At 51.6% G+C, this 26,221-nt stretch overlaps 2 protein-coding genes across 2 annotated transcripts in view; one reads left to right on the top strand and one right to left on the bottom strand.

Moving 5' to 3' along the window:
- The window catches only part of LOC119098820 (peroxidasin homolog), a 62,988-nt gene extending 59,101 nt beyond the window's left edge, over positions 1-3,887 (bottom strand). The window contains exon 1 of the mRNA XM_037221867.1: positions 3,605-3,887. Within this exon, the coding sequence (XP_037077762.1) occupies positions 3,605-3,771 (167 nt within the window). The 5' untranslated portion in view covers positions 3,772-3,887. The remainder of the gene's footprint in view (positions 1-3,604) is intronic.
- Positions 3,888-17,795: 13,908 nt separating this feature from the next.
- On the top strand, positions 17,796-26,076 carry LOC119099448 (centromere protein V). Its single transcript, XM_037222604.1, has 4 exons — positions 17,796-17,855; positions 23,003-23,106; positions 24,667-24,851; positions 25,678-26,076. The coding sequence occupies exons 1-4, from the start codon at positions 17,835-17,837 to the stop codon at positions 25,776-25,778; spliced, it is 411 nt and encodes a 136-aa protein (XP_037078499.1). The 5' UTR covers positions 17,796-17,834; the 3' UTR covers positions 25,779-26,076.
- The last annotated feature ends 145 nt before the right edge of the window (positions 26,077-26,221 follow it).

The raw sequence follows: 26,221 nt of genomic DNA, 5'->3' as shown, positions 1-26,221 counted from the left end.
CGTACCACACACCCTCCAAGCCGTACCGCACTCCTTCCGAGCCGTACAGCACACCTTCCGAGCCGTATCGCACACTTTCCGAGTCGTACCGCACACACTCTGAGCCGTACCGCACACCCTCCGAGCCGTACCGCATACTTTCCGAACAGTACCGCACTCCTTCCGAGCCGTACCGCACACCTTCCGAGCCGTACCGCACACCTTCCGAGCCGTACCGCACACCCTCCGAGCCGTACCGCACACTTTCCGAACCGTAACGCACTCCTTCCGAGCCGTACCGCACACCCTCCGAGCCGCACCATACACCCGCTGGGCCGTACCGCACACCCGCCAGACCATACCGCACGCCTACTGGCAACACGACGCGGCTCACACAGCGCCGACTGTGAATGGCGGCGGAGGGGCCGGCCGGTTCATTGTTCCCTGGTGTAATCAGTGTACGTCACAGCCTTGCATTGGCGTCAGAGGCGTATTTGGCGGCGCCTGGGGCGTGCGAATGCCGCAGCCGCCGCTTGGCGACTGCCGCGCACGGTCGGCGGGGTCTTCGGGTCCGGCTTAATTTGTTGGCAAGGGTGGCGCGGTTGTTTAGTCTTCACTCAGTTATGACTGGTCCAAAGGTTTGTTCATACCGATTTGATAAAATCAAGCCGTCACCTATCACACGAATTGTTTTTCGCAAACACCGTCCTTGTCCAGCACGCTGTGCAGACGGGGCCATGCGATAGGCAAGTGAGGTAAGTTATCAGTGTCGAGGACTTTGAGAGCGACATTGTGGCGTTATCGCTTGACGCACATGCTCTTCTCGTAATTTATAAACGCATCAACGCTGAAATGACGAGTTGGTTTTTTTTAGTGTTCTCCAGAAAAATCAACATGGTAAGCACCCGAGAGGTCATGTTTAACACGCGCCCGGGTGGCCGGCTACATACCCTTCGCCCCGGGTGTGGGGGTCAATTTGATCCCCCTGAGATCTCGGGAACTAAGAGAGGTAGAGGCACCAAATTCACAGGGTGTGTTGAACTGTACGTGAACTTACTTAGGTCAAGGGTTGAGATTCCTAGATCATAACATTTGTGTCAAATAAGGTCAAACAAGGTCAAATTCCGGGTTGGTCTCCAAAGTGTCCCCAGAACCTACATAACTGTTTCTAAGAAAAAGGTCATATGCTCATGTGAGGGCAGTGACCTTGCGTGGCCTTTTGAAGATCATGGTAACCAAAATCATACAAGACTGCCCTGAGTTTTGCATTTGAATAAGCGACAAAGATAACGCTAGGCGGTATGTCTACGAGAAAAAATGTTGACCTGGGTCATTTTGGGTCAATGACCTATTCTGAGCTCTAAGAAGTCCATGGAAGTTGCATAATGCAGTTCCTGCTATTAATAAATTCGAAATGAGCACCAGAAACTATCCCATACAGCAAGCTCTTGTGTAATAAAACAGGTAAGTTTTGACCTTGGTCAACTTATATACCTGACCTTAGGTCAACATAATTTGCTCATTTAATATTTGTGGTGCCTAAGAAGCATCTCAGAGATTATGGCTTCGTCTAACACTCCGTTGTCGCATCAGATTGAGCGATTCCCTATAAATTGGCTTCGCTGAAACCGTGACCTGACTTTGACCTACCATAGGTCAGAGACCCGATAAGGTTTATCTAAATTGTTGATTCCAAACGATCCGCTATTTAATTTTCCAGAGCTATGTAAAATTTGGCGCGGCTGTGCCGCGCCGTTCGGAAACCATTCCGGAAAACCTTCGGGAGTGGGAGGGGGGGGGGGGGGGTTCAATCTGACCCTCCACTCGAGCGCGTGTTATGGAAATGTTCCACATTACAAGATATTGAGACAAGGATCAGGTAACGGAATAAGCTCGCCTCTAGCGAATGGTGTACTTTTAAGTGAAAAATACTGCTGTATATATCATATTTTCTTTATTTAGTAAATATGCTCCTCAACACATCACTGTTTGATTGCGTCATGGAACATTTGTAGGACGTTCAAGGTGTTGCCAAACTGGCCGGCGAAATATCCACTACGGCACCCACTGTACTCCCGAGAGGTGGCCTTGGCAGTGCTGGAGGTGTTTGCTGGGCCAAATATCGCCATGCGCTCCTGTTTTGGCCCTTTCTCGTGGCGTTTGTGCATAGGTGTCCGTGGTTTTATATCATTAACCTGCATTCACATGGTTGTTTATGGCGCCGCTCTTAAGCCAGTCTAATTCCCTCACGACTAGCACCACTGTCCGATTCCTGTCTGGTGTAGCACAAAAAACGATCCGACCCTCTTATCCTCCTTTTCTTGTTTTATCCTGAGCCTTAACAACGTCCCGCTTGTCGGGGGCAGGCTGCATACGTCAGCCACGAGTGGACCGAGAAGCCCATGAAGGGGATCCCGACCAGGAGCCCTGCACACACTCCGAGTGGTCCCTGCGCGGAGCAAGTCACGGCAGTTGGGGTTCAAGGCGCAAGCATTCCTGCCCCACCGTGCTCCATTCTTCTCCATTCCATGAACTTGAAATTATCACCATTGGCTGAAAGGGCGCTAGTCCAAGTGGGCGTGTTTAAAAGCTGCACTGAACGCATTGCATTGGTTAAGGGCAAATTGAAGTCCGTTGATGTCAGAAATGGTGCTGACGTACGCCAGAAAAGAATAACTCCGTGATAACATTTTTCTTGGCTTTGGCTATTGCATAACCAATAAGGTGGTAGTATTAGCACAACGTTTCTGTGACACAATGCATGCCTGGGTGACCTTCAAATAGTGACCTTCAAATAGTGACCAATGGCTCGAAGCAGTCTGCACAAGTTTGTGGGCGTCAGCACAGAAACCAAGGAGTTTTAAATAAAGAAGGCAGGGCTGTGACCTGTACCAAATGATCTTCAAGATGGTACCTAGGTGCAAAACCCTATACAAATACATCAGGAACGCAAGATAGGTACTTGTACAGAAATACTGATAGATACTGATTGATAGATACACCCCGTTAAGTACTTGTACAGAAATGTAAATTCCCGCTGTACCTGACGATAAAAATTACTGGATCCGTTGTCCATGTGATATAAATACGCATCGGTCTAAGCCCATATATTCAGTCACTTACGCGGGTGAAACAAGGCATGTAATATGAACAAAATGAAATACTTCTACTTCAATAAACAAAGCACGGCGTAATCAGCCGCTCGTTCGTAAGTCTAAGCGGTTTTATTACTTGACTCAGTTTTAACCCTATCACGGATTTCAGTCAATCCCTTTCAAAATGAAACTGAACTTCAACACAAGCCATCGGTCGGAACAAAAACAGCACGCATTTTCGAAGGCATTTCAAACAGTGTGAAACGTTCTCATCCGCAGGTGTCCAAGCAGGCGGCCGCGGCGGTGGGGTGCGCGCCGGTGACTCCGCCGCCGGCCGAGCGCCGGCCGGTGCGGTGCAGCGTCAGAGGAGCCGCCGCCGGCGCCGGTGGCACAATCGGCCCATTACCGTGACCACCAGCTCGGCGGGTCAGGCCGAGCCCCCGGCAGTGGCCGGCCGCCCGGGCACCGCGCGGGACTTGCAAAAGAATGGAGCGGCGGGCGCCGGGCTCGGCCGCACGTGCAGTACTCACAGGATTGTGGTGGAGGCAGGCACCTGCGGCAGCTGCTTCAGGCCCAGGAACATGCAGCGCACGGTGGTGCGGAAGCACAGGCAGCGCGGCGGGCAGTTGACCTGACCCAGGGTCACCGGCACCAGACCCAACAGCAGAAGCAGTGCGGCGGCCCACACCGTCGCCATGACAACGCCGCGGCGCGTGTGTCCAGTCTTGGAGGGGTCGGTCACGAAGCTCCTAGCTCATCGCCGACCGGAGCGCACCGTCTCCTCTCCCCGCCCCTCGCTCCCCTCGGCGGTGAGCGTCGCCAGCGACTGACGCGGCTCACGCTCAGGAGCCGCGGCCGGGCCACACGCCCCGAGTCTGCCGACGGCCCAGCAGCGCCATCTGTCGCCTCTTATCGAGACTCTAGTTGGTAACCTGTACGGCTGACGCGTGACGTGCAACCTGCCCTTCACCCCTACCTGACTGTGCAGCCTGCCCTTCACCACTACCTGACGTGCAGCCTACCTTCCACTCCTACCTGACGTGCAGCCTGCACTCAACTCCGCGCCTAACGTGCAGCCTGCCCTCCATCCCTACCTGACGTGCAGCCTACCTTCCACCCCTACCTGACGTGCAGCCTGCCCTCCACCCCTACCTGACGTTCAGCCTGCCTTCCACCCCTACCTGACGTGCAGCCTGCCTCCCACCCTACCTGACGTGCAGCCTTCCTTCCACCCCTACCTGACGTTAAGCCTGCACTCGACCCCGCGCCTGATGTGCAGCCTGGTTGGTGTCACATCCACCCCGTCCAAGTGTCAACACAGCCACCTGAGTGTCTCCTTCACTCTCTCCTGCGCGTCACTTCCACCACCACATGGGTGTCACCTCTGTGACCCTCTCTCGCTGCTCATGTCCTGAGTTTCCATGGACCTTAGACCTTGTGACCTGCCGCCATCAAAATAGTTTCATACCAAAATAACCCAACAAATGTCAACTTTCCCCACTCATATTTTGTTAGGAACATGTCAACGCGTTCACGGGGTTGCATTAGTTTTGTAGGATAGTTGTGCAATACTTAAATTGTTTAGGGCCAACGTCATCGAGTCTCAGCCTTCGGACAGTTCCCAGAGGTCACGATGCGTTTCTGTCGTGGCGGTTCAAGATTTATAGCGAAATGATCCGGATCGCTATTATTTTCGTATCAGCGGTTTTACCACGACGCAGGAAAATCTGTAGTTCGCTCTAACTTTTCATTCTTTGGGGCGTTTCAACAGTTTGAATAGGGCACGATGGCATGAGATCTCGTGGCATCGTGTCACCTTGCATGACCTTCCTGCACATGTGGGATATCGAAAGTACACTTCGAGTCCAAACACATTTTGATCAGTTGCTTCACATGACGACAAGAAAACGGATTTCTCCTCTAATCAACCTTTCGATTCCCTTGTAAAACAACAACAACAGCGAAAAAGGTTTGGATGCTGCTGGGAGCAGCACCTGCGTTCGTCTCGTGACGCGCTGGAGATTCCGAGATGCGGTAGATGGCATTTAATTAGATTAGCGATTCTGTGCGAGGAACTTAGCACAATATTTGTGGTATGACGGCATATTCAATGCCGTACTTATCGTCAAGTGCAGGTTAATGTAAAACATTGTAATTCTATCTCGTAATCGCCATTTCAGTGTCATACGCAAAATGCACCTGTAAGGTGTCAGAGAACACCTATGTGCTGCTAGTGAATGTTTGCTTAGTTTAGCGAGCGCCACTTCGAGGCGCTCGCGTTCCCCTCCTCCTGCCCCGTGCACCCCGTGTGGGGAGACGACCGCGTGGGCCAGGAGAGGGGGATTAACAAAGAAGAAGACTCGGAGAGCCACCGGCGCGAGGACGGATACGCCGGCGAGACGGACTGTGTGGAGTGCCTGTGACGCGTGTCAAATACAGAAGTGACTTTGGACGTGCTGAGTGTACCAGTGAGCCGGAATCGAGACGCCAGAACAGCAGAACTTACACATCCACCTGACGAATGCATGAATGACATTCATCGGAGTTGGACTTTCTCTTTTTCTCTATGCTATGCTCCATTTCTTATGACCTAAAAACAACGCAAAGTTATGTCACGTGGAACGTATTTCATAACTTGATGCATTTTCCCTCCGACACTGCTGTGTATCTCATCGTGCAAAACACAAGATCCGCTTGGCTAACTTATACCAGAGCTTCGGATAACAGCAATGAATCAGCACTCAATTTCACGCACGCCGGTGCAGCTTAATATTAAGAGCATTGACCTTGTCAATACGGTGTCGGCTGGAGGAGACGCTCTTTGTATAAACAGATCAGAGACGGCCGACAATCTGTGCCGGGGACTATCGGACAAATTAATCAGCTGAACAGCATCCACGTTTGTGTTTAAGCACTGAGCGAGTGCTCGATCCTAGCCAAGTTCTGCCGTGGAATTATCTGGATTTAATTTAATTAATTTTGGCCTCCCGTCCCGAGTCTGAAAACAGCTCACGGCACGATTGAAGCTAGAATATGGATGTAGGCAGCCGGTTTTGAATCAGTCGGTACTTCAGTGAAACGCATCCTTGACGCAGTTCACCGTGATGGAATACAGCGTTGCCACTGGGGCAGTTAGAACCAGTCCGATACTCCGGGCTCTTGGTTGAGGCGAACAAACCGCCACTGTCAATCCGACGCGAAGTGCTCGGCGCAGGATGATGACGTTAGCTCATCAGAGCCTATGCGTGTGAGGGTTAAGAGGAGTTTGCTGGCATATCACATCTAAAGGAAGGACCCCACTAGCGTGATCTGCCTGCTATACCCATCATGGGGCCTCCTATTACCGATCTGCGATTTTTCTCTCCATGCCTTGGCCAAAAGATCGACGAGTGCTGAGGAGCATCGCTCCGAGTTTTTTTTTCCTGCGTGTGTGCACCGACCACGCTACCTACTTTCACGTATACACGGATGGCTCAAGGTCTGAAGCAGTGACAGGGTGCACTGCGGCATGTGACAGCTGAACCAAATGTTTTACATTATCCCCTGTTTGTTCTGTTTTTACCTCTGAACTATTTGCAATCACGGAGGCATCAGCCTCTGCGTAGGAGGAACGAGCGGAGCGGTTTCTTATTTTGTCCGACTCCTGGAGCAGTATTCTAGCCATTCACTACTTGAAAATAGAACGCAAATTAATTGACCAGTTTATTCAACTTACTGCATCCGTTGAACAGATCGGGAAGCGTGTTGTCTTTGGTTGGGAGCAATGTGAACCCACCCAGCTCGCTTAAAGTTCGACCGACAAAAGGCATGGAATCGGAAGAGTACTAACGCCTGTGGAAACGTGCGAAGCAGGCTGAGGGCTATCAAGGCAAACCAAGGCGAATGGTAATCCCCTCACCGCAACAATAGAAGGGAGGAAGTTAGCCTGTGCCGTATCCCAATAGATCACACACACGGGTCACATGGTTTTCTCCTCTCACTAGGGCGAGCACTGGAATGTTCTCAACGTGATCACGCGTTGTCCAGCGCTCACGCCCTCGTGCAGCGCACACACTGCCACGAAGCGCCATCGCCCAATCCAGTCGGCATATGCAACGTACGTTGTCCTTGCATTCACTCCTCGGCGAGGACCCGATTTCGACGTGAGAACAGCTCTCGTGTTTGTTATCGACATTGAATACACGATCGTTTATTCACCTTTACGGCATTTCATGACGTCGCACACCCTGGTTGAAGGCACCCTAGCTTACCTGCTTTGCACTCTGAGTGCTGCGACCGCTTATTTTGCACAAATTGTGCGTTTTGGGCACGCTTGGGAAACCTACAACAGCGCCCTTATTTGAGAAAACACAACACAGGTTTGCACAGCCATAGTTTGGGCGCGAAATGACCGCTGTCGACGCGCCTTAAGCCCAAATAACAACAGCTCCCTGACGAATATGGTTGTTAGGTTTTTGGACGAGGATCCGCGGAACTGCGCCCTTTACTATGACTGCTCTGGTGAATCGACCACTGAGCTGGCATGCTGCTCCAGTCACTTTTACCCGTGAACGAAAACATATTTTAAACACGAACTTTACAAAACATGAGTCGAAAGGACTGCCCCAGGTCAATTAGTCGGCACATAGTGGAGCTTAGCAAGCATGGCTATCAAGTCCAGGTACCGTCTGCGTATTATACATGACAGGACGAGCCTTTGGCGATTAGAGAGGCGATAGTCCATGGCTATTTCGCTGAAGCCTATTTGTGTGTGATCCTAGACGTCAGGCAGGGGCTTTCCGTTGTGATTAGTCGCAGTGGCCCGTGCGCCTGCTTGACGTTCGCTGACGGGAGGAGATGGAGCAGCAGGTATGCTAGGCCCGAGCTGCTGATTTTTGATGGCCTAAAGCATGGCGTCGTTATGGTGCAGCTTTGCCTCCGGCGACGGATGCTAAAGATTCGGACCATGACATCTGCCCTGGAACAGTTTCACAGATGGGCGTGCAAGGTAGCGTAACAACAAGATCACTTCACGAATGTAGTTAGTGCGAGGATGGTTTTCAGCATGTGCCGTATGATCAAAAATCTCTTCGTTACCTCCGTACCTCTAGCGTGCTCGTGGAATGGTAGCGAGATGACCGATGCATTTACGGGGAGGAGGAAGAGGGAGGGATACCTGATGGCGCACGTGGGCCAGATCGATGGAGTTTCATTGTACTTCTAACGAGGGCAAATGTGTAATAGTCCCAAGTGATATTCCTGCCGAAAGAGCACCCAGCTTTTTCACCTTGGGATGGTACGCAATGCAAAATTCAATGAAGATTGGCACCATGCCACAACAGGTTTGGGTAGGAACCAAAAATGGTCAGTTCAGCTTTGGTTGTGTTGAGGTTCAGAGTGTGAAAGTGTAGCCAGGTGTCTGAAGATGATAAAACACGCTCCCTAGTACCAATTATCCGAGGGTATAGGCACTTTTACCTGAGAATAAAACTTAAACTTACCAATGTACTGCACCGCGTGAGTCCCGGTATTGAGAGAAGAAGTTGTCACAAAATATATGGAAGAACAGGATCTGTCCATAAGGGGTCTCTGGAGGAGGAAGAGTACGGAACACTTCTCTCCGAATACCCCAATGCTTCCGGGTTGCGCTTTGGAGAAGCATCAGCTACCACTTCTCCTTCATCTATACATTCAGACTTGCCTTGGCCACAAATGTGCTAACCAAACCAGATAAGTCACAGAGCAGGTCTGAAGCCAACTAGCCAGATTTCTCTGCACCGCTTAACACGCGCCTGAGTGGCCGGTTAAACACCCTTCGTTCGCGTGCGGGTACTCACGGGTGTGCTGGCCTGTATGTGCGCTCACCTGTGTCAAAATCTAAGGTTTCTTGGCAATGACCTTTAGGTCAAATAGGGTCAAACAAGGTCAATTTCCACATTGACGCCAAAGTTGATCCCACAACCTTTTCATGCAGCAGCCGTGAACCTTGATAACTATTCTAGGCAAAAGTTCAATGGTTGGTCTTCATTTAAGGTCAGTGACCTTGTTTGACCTTGAAAGGGATCACGGTGGCCAAAATTACAAAAGCTCCTTTGATTTTTGCATTCGAATGCGCGCCAATGATTGCGCTAGGCGATATGTTCCGAAAAGCAGCTTGTCGACATCGATCATTTTAGGTCAATGACCTATTATGATTATTAAAAAGTCCATAGAAGATGCATAATGCGGTTCCTGTTATCAATAAATTCGAGATGAGCACCGAAAACTACTCAGTTACAGCAGCCCCTATAGTAATGAAGCAGGTCGGTTTTGGGATTAGTCTGACCCTCATTTCTCACCCTAACTCAATGAAATTTGTTCATTCAATTGTTGTGCTGCCCGGAAGCCTTTTTCAGAGATGCATGACTTTATCTCCATTGTTGCACCAGATTGAACGATTCCCTAGAAACTACCTTCGCTGAATCCATGGCCTGAATTTGGCCTGTCGTAGTTCAGCGACCCTACACGGCACAACTACATTTTGGATGGCAAACGATCTGCTATTCAATTGTTTACAGCTCTGCAAACTTTGGTACGGCTACATCTCGCCGTACAGCAATCATTCCGGGAAAACATTCCGAGGCGGTCATTTTGAACATCCACTCGAGCGCTTGTTAAAAACTTCAAATATATCACCGAGTCATAATCAGACATCAGACAGTTTATTCAATAGAAAAGCCTGACGCTGTGAGCTGGTTGCTGATGGTTGGTCGACTCCTTGTTTGGCTGGTTGTGACCTGGCTGTCTGTCTGTCTGTCCAAGAGTGGCGGCTGAGCTGCTGCTCAAACTACGTAATTTACCACTACTGTAGCTGTTTGGCTTTTTCGTGTTTTCGTCTGCCCAACCGTGTCATGCATGTCATGGCTCTAGTCGGCCCGTGACATACTGGCCGCCTTCAGCGCGTGACATGTGGCCTTTTGTAGGGCCGACGGTATCTGCGTCTGCGCTCTGAAATGCTGTTTGGCTGGTTCCAATTGCCACTGACGTCTGAAAGACATGACCAGGGGCGTGAGGAGCATTTTACTGATGGGGGGAACGGTTGCACAAATATCAATTTTTTACTGAAAAGCTAATTTCACCGCACTGCGGGCATTCAAAATTCCTACCTGATATGAAACAACGGTGCATGCTGTCAATAAAGCTCTTCTTTTTAACTTTTTTTAAAATAGCAAACCTATATTTGCATACATATCGATTTACTTGCAATTTTTTTTAAGGAGCAGTGCAAGTACCACCCGTGCTCCCCGCAGCCTGTCACAATGCACAGCTATTAGCATAGCAGCTAACAGCCTCCCCAGGGTTATGGATGAGCGTAGACTACTAAATATAGTTACTGGTCAACACTGACGCCGATGAAAGAGTATCGAAAGGGTACCCATAGTAAAGCAGAGTAAAGAAAGTGTAAAGAAAGAGTACCCATAGCACATCCTAAGTTTGTTTAGGATATCTGCTGCCCTTTGAATTCATAGACACTTGAGAGGTCTCTTCGGACTGAACTGTAGCCGGTGTGTCTGTATCGGTGGTGTTCGGTACTCATGGTGAACTGACAGGTGGCTGTCCACCGGCAACCCTTCTGACGAGGGCAAACCCCACCCGTTCCGTTCCGGGTGTGGCGTAAGTGTGCCGTGCGCATCGTTTGCAGCGTAACGCACTGAATCCCGCACCGTTATGATATCACGTAATCTCGTGAACGCAATTCACCCTTTTCAGGAAGCGTCAAACTGGACAACATGGTCGGCTCTCGCATTCCGCGTGCCACTTTAACTCGCGTTTGGCATTTTCTGCGTCGCACTGCGTCGCATTCCGCGGCATTACGTCAGCAGCTGGGGACGGGAAGTCACGTGCCTGCTGCACACCCTGTCCGCCGACGTGCCCCCAGGGCCGCAGCGCAAGCGGCCTGCACACGTCCGCGGGCGCGCCCCGGGCCGGCGCCCGTGTGCCTGGTGTGACTCTGCGTGTGAAAATACTGCCGCACGCACACAGGCTGCGGTCACATGCCGGGACCTGTGGACCGCGCGGGAAATCCCGGCGAATTATTGAAGTCATCACCCGCGTGTTTTTCAGCACTGCGGTCGCATGGCGGGGACCGGTGAACCACACGGGACATCCCGGCGAACTATTCAAGAATCATCTCCCGCGTGTTTTCCGTCACGCCGGATGGGACCGGTCTGCCGGTGATGCAGGTACATAAAAGAATGGCAAAGTGCCCCATTAAGAGTATGCACGCCACCACAAGGTCAGTCATTCTGCAAAAAGTAAACTTGGGTATTAAGACCTGCATATAGCTCGTATACAAGCTTTTTGCAGAGTCATACCATGCCGAGGGTGAAGTAGTTATGCGTCATTTGCCTTGTGGTGATAAATTTAACGCGCCAAGATTGAAAAAGTTCGCAAGCACCCTTCTCAGCACTTACTACCTTGGACGCTTTTGCGGTCTCATTTCAGTTGTGGAGGTAGTGGGTCACTGGGCTACATATGCGCAGTTTCCGTAGCTTCGATCTACGAAATAGAGGGGGGGGGGGGAAGGGATGCTTTTCAAATGGGGGTAGCGCTTGCTTTGCGCCGCGCACTGAGTCGCGGCTGGGCCCTTCGACATCACGAGGGCTCCCATGTTAGTTAGGCCTTGGAACGCATAATCTCACCTCAAAGCTGACGGTGACATCACCCAAGACTCACAAAGAAGACGACATCCAAAGTCACATCTCACCAAATACCGTGGTATCGCTCATCATGCAACCTCCTATGGCGAGCTGATTCAAAACTGAGAAATTCCTTTCCATTACCTCTTCTCTTTTCGGAGTTGCATAGGTGTCAAATCCGTTTTTCACCTTATGCGGTGCTTTGCATCCCATAGTGAGTAGCCTGGCAGTGAACGAGGCTGATGTCGTCGGCAACTACGAACGTGGTGCTGGACATCGATGTAACACATCGGTTCGCAAGCAAATTACGTTGAAAAAGTTGCCACCCCTAAAATAACGGCGAAAATACCTCATGGAAGCTCAAAACTCGTGGAGTACCTGCGTTTTGATACGTTTTTGGGGTGACAGCATATTCTCCCCAACCTTACTTGCATGAGAACAGACAAGTTATGTGTTCAGCTACCGTTTATCTTAACATCGGCGCAGACGCAGGAACCGACAACATTAGGTCCGTTGACTGCCATATCTCAATCGGACATAAATCATTGGGCAAAAATGCCTTTACTGCGATGCAGCCCAAATTCAGTTTTATGAAAATAAAGAGATACTGTTAAAGTTACGGTACAAATATGTTGAACATATGACATGTCTGATTCGCTGAATATTTACTGATGGAACATTGGCCTTGTGAAACTGACGATAAAAGCACAGCTTCTATATCCCCCTCACCTTGGAGCGTGCCGATGCGTTGCGTTTACATCGTGAAAGTCCTCCACATAACGCGCCTCGAGCGTTTTTGAAGCTGTCGTTTCTATGGGGTGGCCGTAGGCTGAGCGTGGCTGACTTGACAATGTTTGATGGCCACGCGCCGGTGACGTCATGAGCTGTCGGTCTGGGACAGCCCGGTGAAGTCATGTGTTGTCCACAGGGGCAGCCCGATGAAGTCATGTGTTGTCCCCAGGGCCAGCCCCTGTGGTGGCAGTGCGCCCGGCTAAGTGCCCGTGTTTTGCATCGGCGGCGGAAGCCAGGCAAGGGCGGAGGCGGTTGTGCAGCTCATGGTGTGATTGATGCACTATGGCGTATTATTTCACTTTCGAAAGTGTTGGCATGGCTCTATTTTATAATTCTTTTTTGAAAATGCAGCATGCACTTCTTTCCGATGCGGCAATTCCCAAGCTATAGACGGCTAACCAGACACATATCAGGCCCAATAGTCGAACAACTCCGAACTAAAAAATGACATCTGCTCCAAGCCTTTTGAGCTGTCCGCGAAACAGCATTGTCCGGAATTACAGCGAACAATACCCGTTCAATCCATGCCCAATACGGTGCTCAGGTAAAAATTCACAAAGACGGGGGTGAGATTTGACTTTTTTAGGGTAAAGGGAATCGGTTACAAATGTTTAAAAAGGGGTCGGTCCTGCCAAAAGAATTGCTCCAAGCTGAACATGATTGTTTTCTTAGTCATGCTGTACTTTACCGTTCATTCCGTACCTTTCCATCCCCTCGTAAGTTTCCTTTTAACGCTACAATAATTTAGTAAAATTTTGACCTAAGCAATGTCTAAGCGGGGGACGAATACTACCTGCCAGTGATTTTATTATAACAGTCCACCCCTGTTGTAGTAGCATTGCTGTACAACGCTGAGATGCTTGTAAAACAGTACGCGCAGGAGCGAAATCCAAGAATGCACTGTGGTCTAACAAAAAAGCCAATAAATCTGATCCGGAAGTCTTTCTGTTCACCCGCCATACACGTATTTGTCATTTCATGCCTGTCGTGTGTCTCATGGAGCGACGATCCCAAGCGTAAAATGAGGGATAGGAACATAATGATCAAACAAGAACGCCCGCTCATAAAACTTCACCGGGTTTTTTGGGAGGCCTGACGAAAAACGGTGGGTCTCGCTTTTGTTCATATTAGTCTTCATACATATCCGATTTGTTGCCTTATCAGAACCATGTCCAATAACGCCAGCGGGAAAAGGGTTACAGTGTACTTTGCAGTAAAAAATAAGTGTGACACTGAGTGATGTGCTCATGTACCAGCACTGACAGTGCAGACATTATTTCTGTCATTTCCGTGGCACGATGTTTCTTTATGCTGCCCGCACATCTTGGTGTGGGCGGGGAGGGGAGAGGCAAGCTCAGAGGACCATTGTGGGTGGAGGGACTCTACTCAGTTTTGAGGGTCCAGGCCTCCTCAAAGTCGATGAAGTGACGCCCTCAGGCCGGCGTCACAGGAGCGCAGTTTCACAAAGTGTGTGCTTGCGGGAAGGCGAATAGAGAAGAATGGCTTAACCTGCCCCCACCAGAAAATATGGACTTCTCCGCGACTTTTGCCCACTTCCTTCTCAAAATTGGGGCAGGAGCTGGAGCCTCACCAGCAAATTTGGAAACTAATTTGCTGGTGAAATTAAAAATAAAAGTTCAAACGATCCGCTATTCAATAGTCTTCTGCTATGCAAAATTTGGCGCGGCTTCGCACCGCCGTTCAGAAACCACTCCGGAAAAACCTCGGGGTCAATCTGACCCCCCCCCCGCCCCGAGTACGTGTTAACCATCTGCTTCTTAGCGGGAAGTTTTCGCTTCCGTATAACAGCTTGCCGATATCAAGCATAATTCAGTTGCCCTCTCAAGATATATTAGGTTATCCACCCGGTCAAGCTGCAGCGTGGACCCAATTACCTGTGAGAATGTTCCACATTTGGAGATATTGAGACAAACATCAGATATGATGAAATTAGCTCACTTACAAGGCATAACTATTTGATACATTCAAGTGAAGCCACTGTTCTGGCCAATGCAATTTTGTGTTCAGTAAATATGCTCATCAACGCGTCGTTCGTGTTGGAACGTTTGTATGACGTTAAGGTGCTGCCAAACTGGCCGTGCAAAATTTGCCATCTTAGCACTCACTTATAGCACTTCAGTCTCCCGGGAAGTGGCCGCGGCAGTGCTGGAAGTGTTTGTGGAACCAAATATTGGTATGTGTTCGTGTTTTAGCCATTTCTCTCGGTGCTCTTGCATAATTATCCGTGAGTTCGAGGTGTTGACTTGTATTCACGTGCTCGGTTGTGGCGCTTTTCTCAAGTTGCCCGATTGCAAGCTTTATCTCTGCAATAACTAGCACCCATGTCCGACGTATTGTATTATTTAACACAAACCGCGATCATGACCAAATCTTGCACAGGCTGCGCAACATTGATTGAGCGTCGATTGACGTTCATTATGTTTCTAAGCCGTGCTCATGAGCACTAGATATGAACAACTGGGCGGTTATATTATTTTTTGGCCTTAAACGCCACACGACCAATGGAGTGTCAGGGTTTGAATTATTTTCTATGACGTTATGCACGCCTGAATAACCTTGAAATGGTCTGCACGAAATAGTCGGCACATCTTCGTGGGCGTTTAGCTCAGAAACTAGAGGGTGTCAGATCTTAAGGAGAGCAGGGCTTTGAACTGCGTCGAATGATCTTCAAGGCGGCCATTTTAGCTTAAAGCTCCATATAAATGTGGCACAATCTCTCTTAGGGCGCTTGGGCCGCTGGGCCAGACCTCTCGCTCACACCGGGTGTCAAGTCTCTAAGGTAGATTCTCCGCATGAGTACTGACGCTGCTGACGTCCCTTTGATGCTTCGTGAACTACAAAAAATGAGTAAATGGATATCGAGCTATGTGAGTTAGTTATTGAGCGTTCGCCAGTTGCTGTTTGCGAAGCGTTGCACGGCAATGTGCTTGACGGCTGTTATCGTGGAGACATCGTGTTGGAAAAAGGTTTCTGAACAGGCCTGTCGGATTCCCTTATTTGAATTTGATGTTCAACAACATATATGAGCATGCTGCAATTGCAATATTGCAGAGACTGCAGGAGAAACTCATGACCGGCATAATTATTTAGCCATTCATACCAAGCTAGAGCTGCACGTCGCGGATCCTCAAAATAAAAGGTAAATGCGTTATTAAGAGCTTTTTGCGCCACTTTTCTTGCAATAATTATGCAGTATGTGGCGATATGCAACACGCAATGACATGAGGCTTCCTTTGGTGACAAGGGTGCAGTCACCTCTATACCCGATCCAAATTCGGTCGAGACGTTTTTGCTGTTTGTATATATATATATATATATATATATATATATATATATGTGTGTGTGTGTATATATTACACACTTATTATATATATATATATGTATATATATAATATTTTGGTAGCGTGTTGCGGCTCTTCCAGGCAACGTGTTGTCGTAATCTTGACGCTTTAATCGCTGAGGATGCCTTCCTTGACAGAATCGTCTGTGAACGGAAGACTGAGGCATGTGGCATCCATCATTTTGTGTCGTGGGTGTGTCGATGTCTTCACTGGGGGTCTCGAGCATGATTTGGCTAGATATCTACTCTTTTGCATCATCCTATGTGGATATCCCTTTGATTCGAATAGATGTTCTATTTTTGCCCATCCCCGGATGGCAGCTGCTCCGTCGGACGCAAGGCGCTGCTTCCTCAACAGCTGTGTGTGAAGTACCCCTTTTGGTTTTCACTGAGTTGGCTGCTGTGAACGGCAAAATAACTGGTGCCACCACTGGTTGGATGCAGAGCTTGATGGTATGTTTGCCGCTCTTTACTGTCAGCAGAGTGTCGAGGAACATAATTTGGCTGGTGCTGGAGCTAGGCGTTCTCTGAATAACATTCTTATGGGCATAATTAGTTTCTTATTTTCTTTTTCATGGATTAGGAATACGAAGGATGAATGCGCGTACAACGCCAATCAGCCGATGCTTAAAATCTAAGACATGGTGACGGGGGTGATAGGCGAGATCCTTCGCAAGGTGCATTATAACCCGACTCATGTCAGGCAGTTGTAGCACGGGAAGAACTCCCTCTCCCCTCACACAAACTCCTCCAAATGTCGTTACATCCTTGCATCAACCTCGGTTCTTCCCTTGAGCAGTGAAGTTGCTTATGTGTCTCACCGGGCTTTGGCCAGCCTCACAACTGTACATAGTTCTGAAAGGTGCACGGGGTGCAGCACGCTACTGAGCAAAGTATTCGTTGCGTTGCAAAGCGGTCAGTTCGGATGAACACTTGGGCACTACTGTCATGAAATATCACAGGGGCATCAAAGAAGAAAACAAACATTATAAATGGTCTTGCAAGATTATTCGTTGCACAAAAACACATTTTCAAAATCATTGCGCATGTTGTAGAGCCTTGCAAATAGCAAACACTGGTGTGCTGCAAATTATAGAGCTCTTTAACTACCTTAAATATTCTTAAACGCACAGGAACCATTTTGAGGAATTATGGAACAAGTTGCACCAATGCAGATAACAAATGCTGCATGCACGCAGCCAGCTGCAAAGCTGCAAATGCTTATTGTCATGTGGCATAACATCGAGCTGTCTGTGGCTGGATTCCCAGGACGCAGAGCTGTAGGCGGCCGGGCTCGCAGAACACCGGGCTGTCGGCGGCTGGAATCTCAGACCACCGAGCTGTCGGCGGCCGGACTCGCAGAACGCGGAGCTGTGGGCGGCCGGACTCGCAGAGCACCGAGCTATCGGCGGATGGACTCTCAGAACACGGAGCTGTCGGTGGCCGAACTCGCAGAATACAGAGCTGTCGGCGGCCGGACTCGCAGAGCACGGAGCTGTCAGCGGCTGGAATCTCAGAACACCGAGCTGTCGGCGGCCGGACTCGCAAAACGCGGAGCTGTGGGCGGCCGGACTCGCAGAATACAGAGCTGTCGGCGGCCGGACTCGCAGAGCACGGAACTTGGGCAGCCGGACTCTCAGAACACCGATCTGTGGGAGACCGAACTCTCAGAACACGGAGCTTTGGGCGGCTGGATTCGCAGAATACAGAGCTATGAGCGGCCGGACTCTGGAAGGATGCACACCCTTAAGGATGTTAAAACTGACGGCGCGATAGCCACCCCTTCTTTCACGTGCAACGCTATTCGACCGGGCATCAGCGGACTGTAATGCCGCCACCAGCCGCCAGGGGCAGGCCGGTCGCCGGCCTGACGCTTCAGCGGCGTCACACAAAACACGGCGAAGCGTTCGGCGGCGCGGAGTGCTCCGAGGAGCGGCTGGGGGTGACGCCATGCACTACAACATATTCCAGGTGAGGTCCTGCGGTCAGCTGAACTCGGACGTTGCCTGGCAACACGAGCAATGCCATCGCACGATCCTTGTTTTTTAAGTTTTGAATGATTAAATTGTGGTAATATGTGCACTTATAGCAGGGTAACGGACTTCTTCACGTCTTGAAAAAACACAAAACACGCATGTATTGATACATTTCTAACATATTCTGCGATGCGGAATTAAGAGCGCGCTATGTATACATAGGAGCATCAAATCAACGTACAGAATCACCTCTCAGCCTGTCTACTTTCCTCTTTTGCCCCGTGCTGAACTCCTGACATACGTCACTATTTTGTCACGAGATAGCTAAATAGTCCCAGGGTTATCTGTTGTTTAAAGTGCGGCATACTTCTTTCTTTGATATGAACAGCTCAAAAAAGTTGTGGGGAGTGTTTGTTTGAACACAATTTCAGGGTCCCCTGTGCTTTCAGTTAGGCCAGAGCACAAAATATTTTGGTTGTTCTGCGCGCGTGCTGGTTTGGCGCCCCTCCAACAGGTGTATAGTCATACATCGTAACAGAGATGTCGTAGTCATTTCAACATTGGTGAAGCTACGGAGCCGGCACTATCGGTACGAACATCTCCGTCTGTCTCCGTATTGGCGTGCTTTAGTTGGTTTTGATCTCTTGTCAGGTTGTCTTCCACAAAGGGAATGCAAGTTGTTCTACTCTTGTAATGGAGGGTGTAAGTCTTATTTCGATGTCTCCGATGGCGGTTTGACTGCTCGTGCTAATGATGGTGTATGGAACATTTTTATGTGCGCGCACTCAAACGCACACATACGCACACGTACGCACACGTGCGCACACGTGCGCAAAACCGCCCATAAAGCTGTCATCGTACCGTTCCAAGCGCAAGGCGGGTGCAGTGAGGAGATCTCCTCAGCTTCCTGGTATGGATATCTTTTACAATGAAGTACGTCAAACATCAAACTGGCTAAACGGATTCCCTGATGTGCCCTGTGCTTCATGAGCTGCATCGGCGTCGACCTGAAACTTTCGCAGTGAATGTAAATACATTCATGACCATCTCCGAAGCAGACGCCTTGAACGAACCAATTGGATGTCTATAAGTGCTGCTCATGGGTTGTATTTTTACGACCTACTCCCGCGCAATTCTCCAGTTCCGCCACTACCCCAAAGGCAACCTCTTGTTCATGACCCGAAACCGAGTCACACCTAATTTGTTCAAATGCAAGTTTGTTCTACTTAACACCTGTCCATCCACCATATTTCAAGATGCCCTGGCGGTCGAATATGGCTGGTGTGGTTACAGTTACATTTTAAATTGCCTTTGAGCATTTCAGTCCGTCCCAGTCTACTTGTGCTGGTCAGAATTTAGATTCGCTCTTTGTCCTTGCCTTGTGGAGATTTTCCGTTACAGTGGAGTCAAATCCATGAAGAGCTCTAATGTCTGCACATTTGGGCCTTGTCGTAAATGAACATCGCCGTGGAAACTTACTGTGAGTACCATCCACTCCATACGGTATAAGGTCTTCACTATAATGTATAAGGTATTCACTCCACTCCATAAGACCCCTTCAATTTCTCAAAAGAGCAAACGCTTCAACCACATTAGCATGGACGTCGTATGTGCAAGGTTTAAAAAATACTGTTCGCCATATGCCCGTCCAAAAGACGGGTGGTATCAAGGCATGCACTGTCAAGAGTGTCTTCTCATGCCTTCTTCATACAGATGGATTCCTTTTTGAACCTATTGGCCGCGACGTTTTTTATTGCAAGTGTTTATGCTCGTCAAGACGGCACCAATGTCCGACTTCAGGAATCCTTGCCACCGTCTGCCCGGGACTTCTTAACTGTAGCTGTACTGAGAAGCATCCGTTTTGAGACCTTGAGGTCATCCACTCTGAGAATACAAATCATCCACTCTGAGACCGGGACCGTCTATCGTGGTCTCTGGGACCGTCCGGACTCGGGCACTGTCTGCCGTGAGCCTATGCAACCGTCCACAATGGGACGGCCCTTGTCCAGGAACCCCAGGATCGGCTGAGCAGGGACCGTGGGCAAATACACTCCGAAGCTTTTCGAACGTTCGTCTGAGAACTCTGGAGCCATCTGGTCAGAGATCTCGGGACCTGGGTCTCTCTGTCCCGGGGATTTTGGACTGCCTGCCCTGCTAGTTGGGGTTTTGGGGTAACCTGGCCCAGAACTTTGGGGTAGTCTGGGCCAGAACTTTGGGGTAGTCTGGCCCAGAACTTTGGCGTAATCTGGCCCAGAACTTTGGGGCAGTCCGGCCCAGAACTTTGGGAAAGTGTGTCCCGAGGCTCAGGACCCATCCGCCCCGGGACTTTCCGACTGTCTGCTCTGAGAGTCTGGGTCTGTCTGTCTCTGGAATTGTGATTGACTGTCCTGAAACCCTGGGACCGCCTGCCGTGGACTCACAACCGTCTTTCCTGGGACACTGGAACCTTCTGTCCAGGAACCCTGTGACCATCGCTCTAGAGCTCTTGGTTCGTCTGTCCCGGTAGTTCAGGACTGCCTACGCCGGGACCCTGAGCCGCCCGCGCTAGGAATCTGGGACTCTGGAACCATCTGTCTGAGGACTTTTTACCGAATGTCCTGGGTTTCCAAACCCGTCCGCTCTGCGGCTTTGAAGTAATATACGCTAGGACCTTTTGACCGTGGCGAGTTCGCACTGGGCCCTGAGACCGCCTGCGTTGGGACTCCGTGGCTGAGCCGTGACAGAGCATTATGGGACTTTTGGACCACTCACTCGTATACTTTGGGATTCGGGACTACCTGTCCTGATGGGGCTGGAATCGCCTGCTTTGAAACTCTGAAACAGACCGTTCTGAGACTCTGAAACTGTCCGCTCTGAAACTCTGGAACTGCCTGCCCTGAGACTCTGGAACTGTCTGCCCCGAGACTCTGGAACTATCCGCTCTGGGACTCTGGAACTGTCTGCCCTGAGACTCTGTGACTGTCTGCCCTGAGACTCTGTGACTGTCTGCCCTGAGACTCTGGGACTGTCTGCCCCGAGACTATGTGAGTGTCCGCTCTAAATATTCAGAATCATCCATTCGGGCCTTTGGAGCCATCCGCCCTGTAACCATCTGCGACTGTCTCCGGAACTCTTCCTCCGTCCGTCTCGATGTTTGGAGCCACCAGCCCTGCGACCCACGCTGCCGCTGCGCATGCGCCAGAACTTAGTACTATTTACAGCATTAAGACCAATCACTGATTAACGCATTTTGCTCCCCGCCAGGCCTAATCATCGGCGAGTTGTTTGCTTGATCCAGTGGCACACATCGGCCAGCGTTATCAGGGTCAAGTTTATCATTACTCCCGTCGAGGGTCGCCACGTAGTCCCCTTCACGCGCTGACGCCCGCGACCACACTCGAGCCCCTGCCCCGATCACCACCCCAGGCCAGGGCCGGGCCGCGGCCTGTGGCGTCATCGGTGGCCTCAGGGTGGTACAACGGGGTTCCACACCGTAACACCGAAGCCGTCAGAGCACACCAGCCAGGGCATGGCTTGTCGAAGGGGTCAATACTGGGTGTGGCGCGATGCGTTCACTGGAAAACTCAACCAAAATCTCTCGAGATAAACCACTTAGTCTGAAGCACCGTGCACAACACAGCCCGGCCCACGTCGCAGCGCTTCCCCAATTCTCCACGTTAAAGGTAATGAACGGGACACACACCATTACGATTTACTATTCAGTCATGACTAAAACTAGAAAGAGAATCGAATTTGTGTGAGCACCTGAAGTTTCTAAAATTGACAGATCCAAGTCCGAGTATTGTTCACTTAGGCACGAGTCCCAGCATAGTCTTGATTTCATTGTTTTTGTTCAAGCTGGTTAGTCCGGGTCTGACTCATCTGCACAGTGAATCGGTTTACTTTGGTCCAGGTAACACAAATTCTTGAGCGCATTATCGGGACTGAGTCCGGCCTGACTCACGCTCACACCTGCCGGGGTGTTACCCAGCGGTTCCTGCACGCCCGGGGCCCCGCCCTCCGAGCTGTGTCACGCCAGAGGAGCCAATCGTGGCCGCCTCGCGGTTCCGCCGTGCCGGGGCGGCCGGCGGGGTGGTGTCCCAGTGATTCAGTGCATGACAAGCGCGCCCCGGCATGTCCCGCCGCTGGAGGCTCCGCACGCTCTGGCCGCAGCCGCCAACAGGTCCGTCTCATCCCACTGCCGCTCAGTGACATAACGGTCTGGCTGCTCTCAAACAAGCCCGCTTTCACCGGCGGCCGGCGCGTGGTCGGCTCCACACGCACAGCGCGTAGTGCGGCGGCGCAACACCAAGGTCGCCGTCAGCCCCGCGGTCCGCGCTGGGTGGCACGAGCCTGCCGGACCGGGGCGGGCCGTGAACACGCCGACCCGACGTCAGCACCGCCGTCCCCAGCCTCACCTCTTCCGGGAGAGCTGGCGGCGTGCGGCGCCGCTTTTTGTCGGCTTCTCTCGCGCGCTGTCGAAGCTCGCGCCGCTGTTTGTCGGCTTTTCTCGCGCGCTGTCGAAGCTCGCGCCGCTGTTTGTCAGCTTATCTCGCGCGCTGTCGAAGCTCGCGCCGCTGTTTGTCAGCTTCTCTCGCGCGCCGTCGAAACTCGCGCCGCTGTTTGTCAGCTTCTCTCGCGCGCTGTCGAAGCTCGCGCCGCTGTTTTTCAGCTTCTCTCGCGCGCTGTCGAAGCTCGCGCCGCTGTTTGTCGGCTTCTCTCGCGCGCTGTCGAAGCTCGCGCCGCTGTTTGTCAGCTTCTCTCACGCGCCTTCGAAGCTCGCGCCGCTGTTTGTCGCGCGCTGCATGACCTGTGGTGTACTGCGTGGCGTCATTGCGGGCTGGGTGCCTGCGCAAAAACTCGCCCCGCATGTCTGGGCTCCAGCTCGACGGCCTTCTTCAGCTCTGTTGTTGACATCGGAACGAAAGGCACAGAGTTAGCTGCCAGCGAAAGTGTGACCTCTCAAACCCTAATCTTACCAATTGCACTTCACGGTTGGGATTAAATAGCACGCGAGACATGTGAGGGAGGTTGGTTTTCAGGTACTTTTTTGGTGGCTGCAATGCGCCGAACCGTACACCAGGCTGTCCGTGGTGCCGTAAGATTTGTCTGGCGGCTGGACGGCGCTCGCTGTGCTCACCCTGCGATGCTGTTCGGTTGTAGATGATCGAGGCCCAGGGTCTGAGGAAGCACAAGGGCGGCTGCCACTGCGGCCAGGTCAGGTTCGAGGTCACGGCCCCCGTCCAGGTCACCGTCATCGAATGCAGGTCAGTGCAGCCCAGAAGGACCAGATAGCAGCACCAGGTAACAGGACAAGTCAGTACCAGGTGACAGGACCGGTCAGAACCAGGTAACAGTAGTGGTCAGAACCAGGGAACAGGACGTTCCAGTGGGTATCATAACATTGGTCAGAGTTATAATGGGTTCGTTTACTGACATACCTGTGGTGGTTCGGCGGGTGGTCACGGACACCATCCATTGTGAATGGGGCATTGGTAAACAGGGAACCCACCGACCTTAGACAGCCCAAGCATGTCGCACCGGAACTAGTGCAGTAACATGCGTGAATTAATGCGGCATGTTTTGATATTCTATTGTGGAGTGACGCGTGAAAGCCACAAATAGCACAGCGGAAAAAGGCAAGGATGTTCCGGAATAGGAGGAAAGAGACAGCGAGGGTGTGCGTGCAAAAGGGCTGCCCTGAGACTCCAAAACTATTTCAAGCATTTCGAGGCAAGGGCCTAAGTTGGTACGAAACTTGAAACGCACAAATAGTAGAATAAGCAGGATCGAATCACGTAGTTTGTTGTTAGGACGATCAAACTATTGCCATTGATATGTACGCCAGAGGGTTTTTTGTAACATCGCCAATCTTTTCGTTACTGCACGCTTGCGGTGCTTCCGTTGAGTTGAAAACCAGCCTGTCTCTGTGGTCTTAGCGGTACAGACACGAGCCCTGTTATTCGGTGCGGCCCGCCCCGCCCGCGCTACCGGCTGTGGGCCTGAGGACGGGGCCGGTCGGCCTGAGAGCTCGCGCCGCCACCACCGCAGTCTGTGATGACGTCACAGTGTTGTGACGGCACCCGACAGGTCGTGCCCATCCATTTCACGCTCGCCGAGCTGTCCAGTTACCTCGAGGTCAATCGGTGTCTGCGGAGGCCAGCCCGCAGAGGCGCCAGACCTATTTGACGTGATTCGAGAGCCAGTGGCCGACTGCGGTAAGCAAGAAGTTCACGGGCTTCAGTTTATCGGCTTTGCTAACGGCAGACAGAAACTGGCGAGATGTTCACGGGACTACCAAGATATGCTTAACATTGGGAACGTTTCACTGCCTGCTTTATTCGCTATCAACCAATTATAAACAATTACCTCACACAGCTGTACCGCAACTGGCGGGTGACGGTCCGATCCTCCGGCAGCTGCAGGATTAGCTGGCCGGTGACGGTCCAATCCTCTTGCAGCTGCAGGATTAGCTGGCGGGTGACGGTCTGATCCTCCGGCAGCTGCAGGATGAGCTGGCGGGTGACGGTCCGATCCTCCGGCAGCTGCAGGTTTGGCTGGCGGGTGACGGACGGCTGCAGGATTAGCTGGCGGGTGACGGTCCAATCCTCCGGCAGCTGCAGTATTAGCTGGCGGGTGACGGTCCGATCCTTCGGCAGCTGCAGGATTAGATGGCGGGTGACGGTCCGATCCTCCGACAGCTGCAGGATTAGATGGCGGGTGACGGTCCGATCCTCCGACAGCTGCAGGATTAGCTGGCGAGTGACGGTCCAATCCTCCGGCAGCTGCAGGATTAGCTGGCGAGTAACGGTCCGGCCTCCCCACAGCTGCAGCGCCTGCCAGAAGCGCCAGAGCCGCTACTTCCTGGTGGAGGCCGACCGTTTCATACTGCTGAACGGCCACGGCCAGCTCAGCACGTTCGGCTCGAGCCACCAGAAGCACTCGTTCTGCAGCAAGTGCGGCGTGCAGAGCTTCTTCATTCCCAGCTCGGGCGACCACACCGCCTCTGTGGGTGAGTGGCCGGGACGGCGGCTGGGTGCGCCGGTTCGCGTGGTGCCGAGCTGGTGCGACTGGCGCTGAGGGGTTCCGACCCGCCGACCCAGTGACGCCGTCAGGCCGGAGCGCCCGGAGGCGGCGGCGCGGGCGCTGCGAACCGACGTCATCCAGTCTGGGATCTGACTCAGAGCCCACACCGGCCCTGAGTCAGAGCCCGTTTGCGGAGCACCAGTTGTCTCACCAACTTCTCACCCAGTCGACCACCGAGGTCACGACTTGCGCGAGGCCAGCGTACATTGACCTTGACCCATGTACTGCACTCACGACACCTCAGCGCCACCTCCAACACGGGAGGACCTCAAACCGCGGCACCGCGCCTCCCAGACAGCCGGTCGGCATGCAGAGCCACAGGACGCCGGCATGCGTCGTTTTGACGGAGAGCTTCTGACCGAGCAGCGCTCTCCCAATCCCCGATACCGCGGCGACCTTCTGACCGAGCCGCGCTCTCCCAATCCCCGATGCCGCGTCGATTTGTACCTCAACAATCACTTGATCATCTTAAATGCTTGCCGGTTTACAGTCACACCCGAAATATCCTGAAATACAATTTTCTGAGCTCGTGCATGCCGTTGGACCTTTGTACTGGCACGTGAGGAATCCAAGGCGCTGGACAATTACACCGTGGGGCTGGTTTCGTGCGTTACGTGTTGGATGCGCCACAATAAACTGCAATTTTCCGCTCTCGCGATTACACAAGTTTTCGTGGAGCTGGCACCCGGGGTGTGACGTTTAACATCTGGCGTGACTATAGTAATAATCGATCATTGTCCTGCCATTTCCAGGCATTATGCCACATTGTCTGGATCCAGGCACCATGAAGAAGGTCAAAACAGAGAAGCGGAATCCGAAGAACTGCAATGGGAATCACGAGTTTCTTCCCTGAAAGATGCTCAGATTCGCACCTGGCAGCTGTCCAGTGCTTGGCTTGGCTTCGCATCTGGTGTATGATGATGCATGCGACTGCATTTAATTGAACGCTGTTGACGACCCTTTCAAGGGAGGAGGATCTTATCACATTTTTGTTTATCCATATCTTCACGGAGGCTTCGATAGTGATCGCACGTATAACCAGGCTGTACATATTTGGTATGCAACGGGAAGTTCTGTTTTGTTATTGGTGTTTCTCACCGCATATCATATACATGCAATGTTGTATGAAAATACACTGTGTTGTCGATTGTGCTCGCTGTGCGGCACCAGGGGGCGGGGACGCACGGGGCGGCTCCTCACAGCGTTCGCCGGGTCCCAGCGGTACTATCCGTGGAACAGCCGGTGGCGTGTGATTGTTGACCCCTCATCCGGGTGAGTGGCGCAAGTTGAGTGTCT

This window comes from Pollicipes pollicipes, unplaced genomic scaffold (genome assembly GCF_011947565.3).
Source record: "Pollicipes pollicipes isolate AB1234 unplaced genomic scaffold, Ppol_2.1 Scaffold_4740;HRSCAF=5597_pilon_pilon_pilon, whole genome shotgun sequence".
Taxonomy (NCBI): Eukaryota; Metazoa; Arthropoda; class Thecostraca; order Pollicipedomorpha; family Pollicipedidae; genus Pollicipes; species Pollicipes pollicipes.
The sequence above is the reverse complement of the archived record's forward strand: the minus strand, read 5'-3'. Positions and strand labels throughout refer to the sequence as shown.

Excerpts from the sequence above, each read along its gene's own strand:
- LOC119099448 (XM_037222604.1), top strand. The coding sequence starts at position 17,835 with ATGCACTACAACATATTCCAG. Across the intron at positions 17,856-23,002 it reads TGCACTACAACATATTCCAG|ATGATCGAGGCCCAGGGTCT; the intron begins GTGAGGTCCTGC and ends GTTCGGTTGTAG. Across the intron at positions 23,107-24,666 it reads GTCACCGTCATCGAATGCAG|CTGCAGCGCCTGCCAGAAGC; the intron begins GTCAGTGCAGCC and ends GCCTCCCCACAG.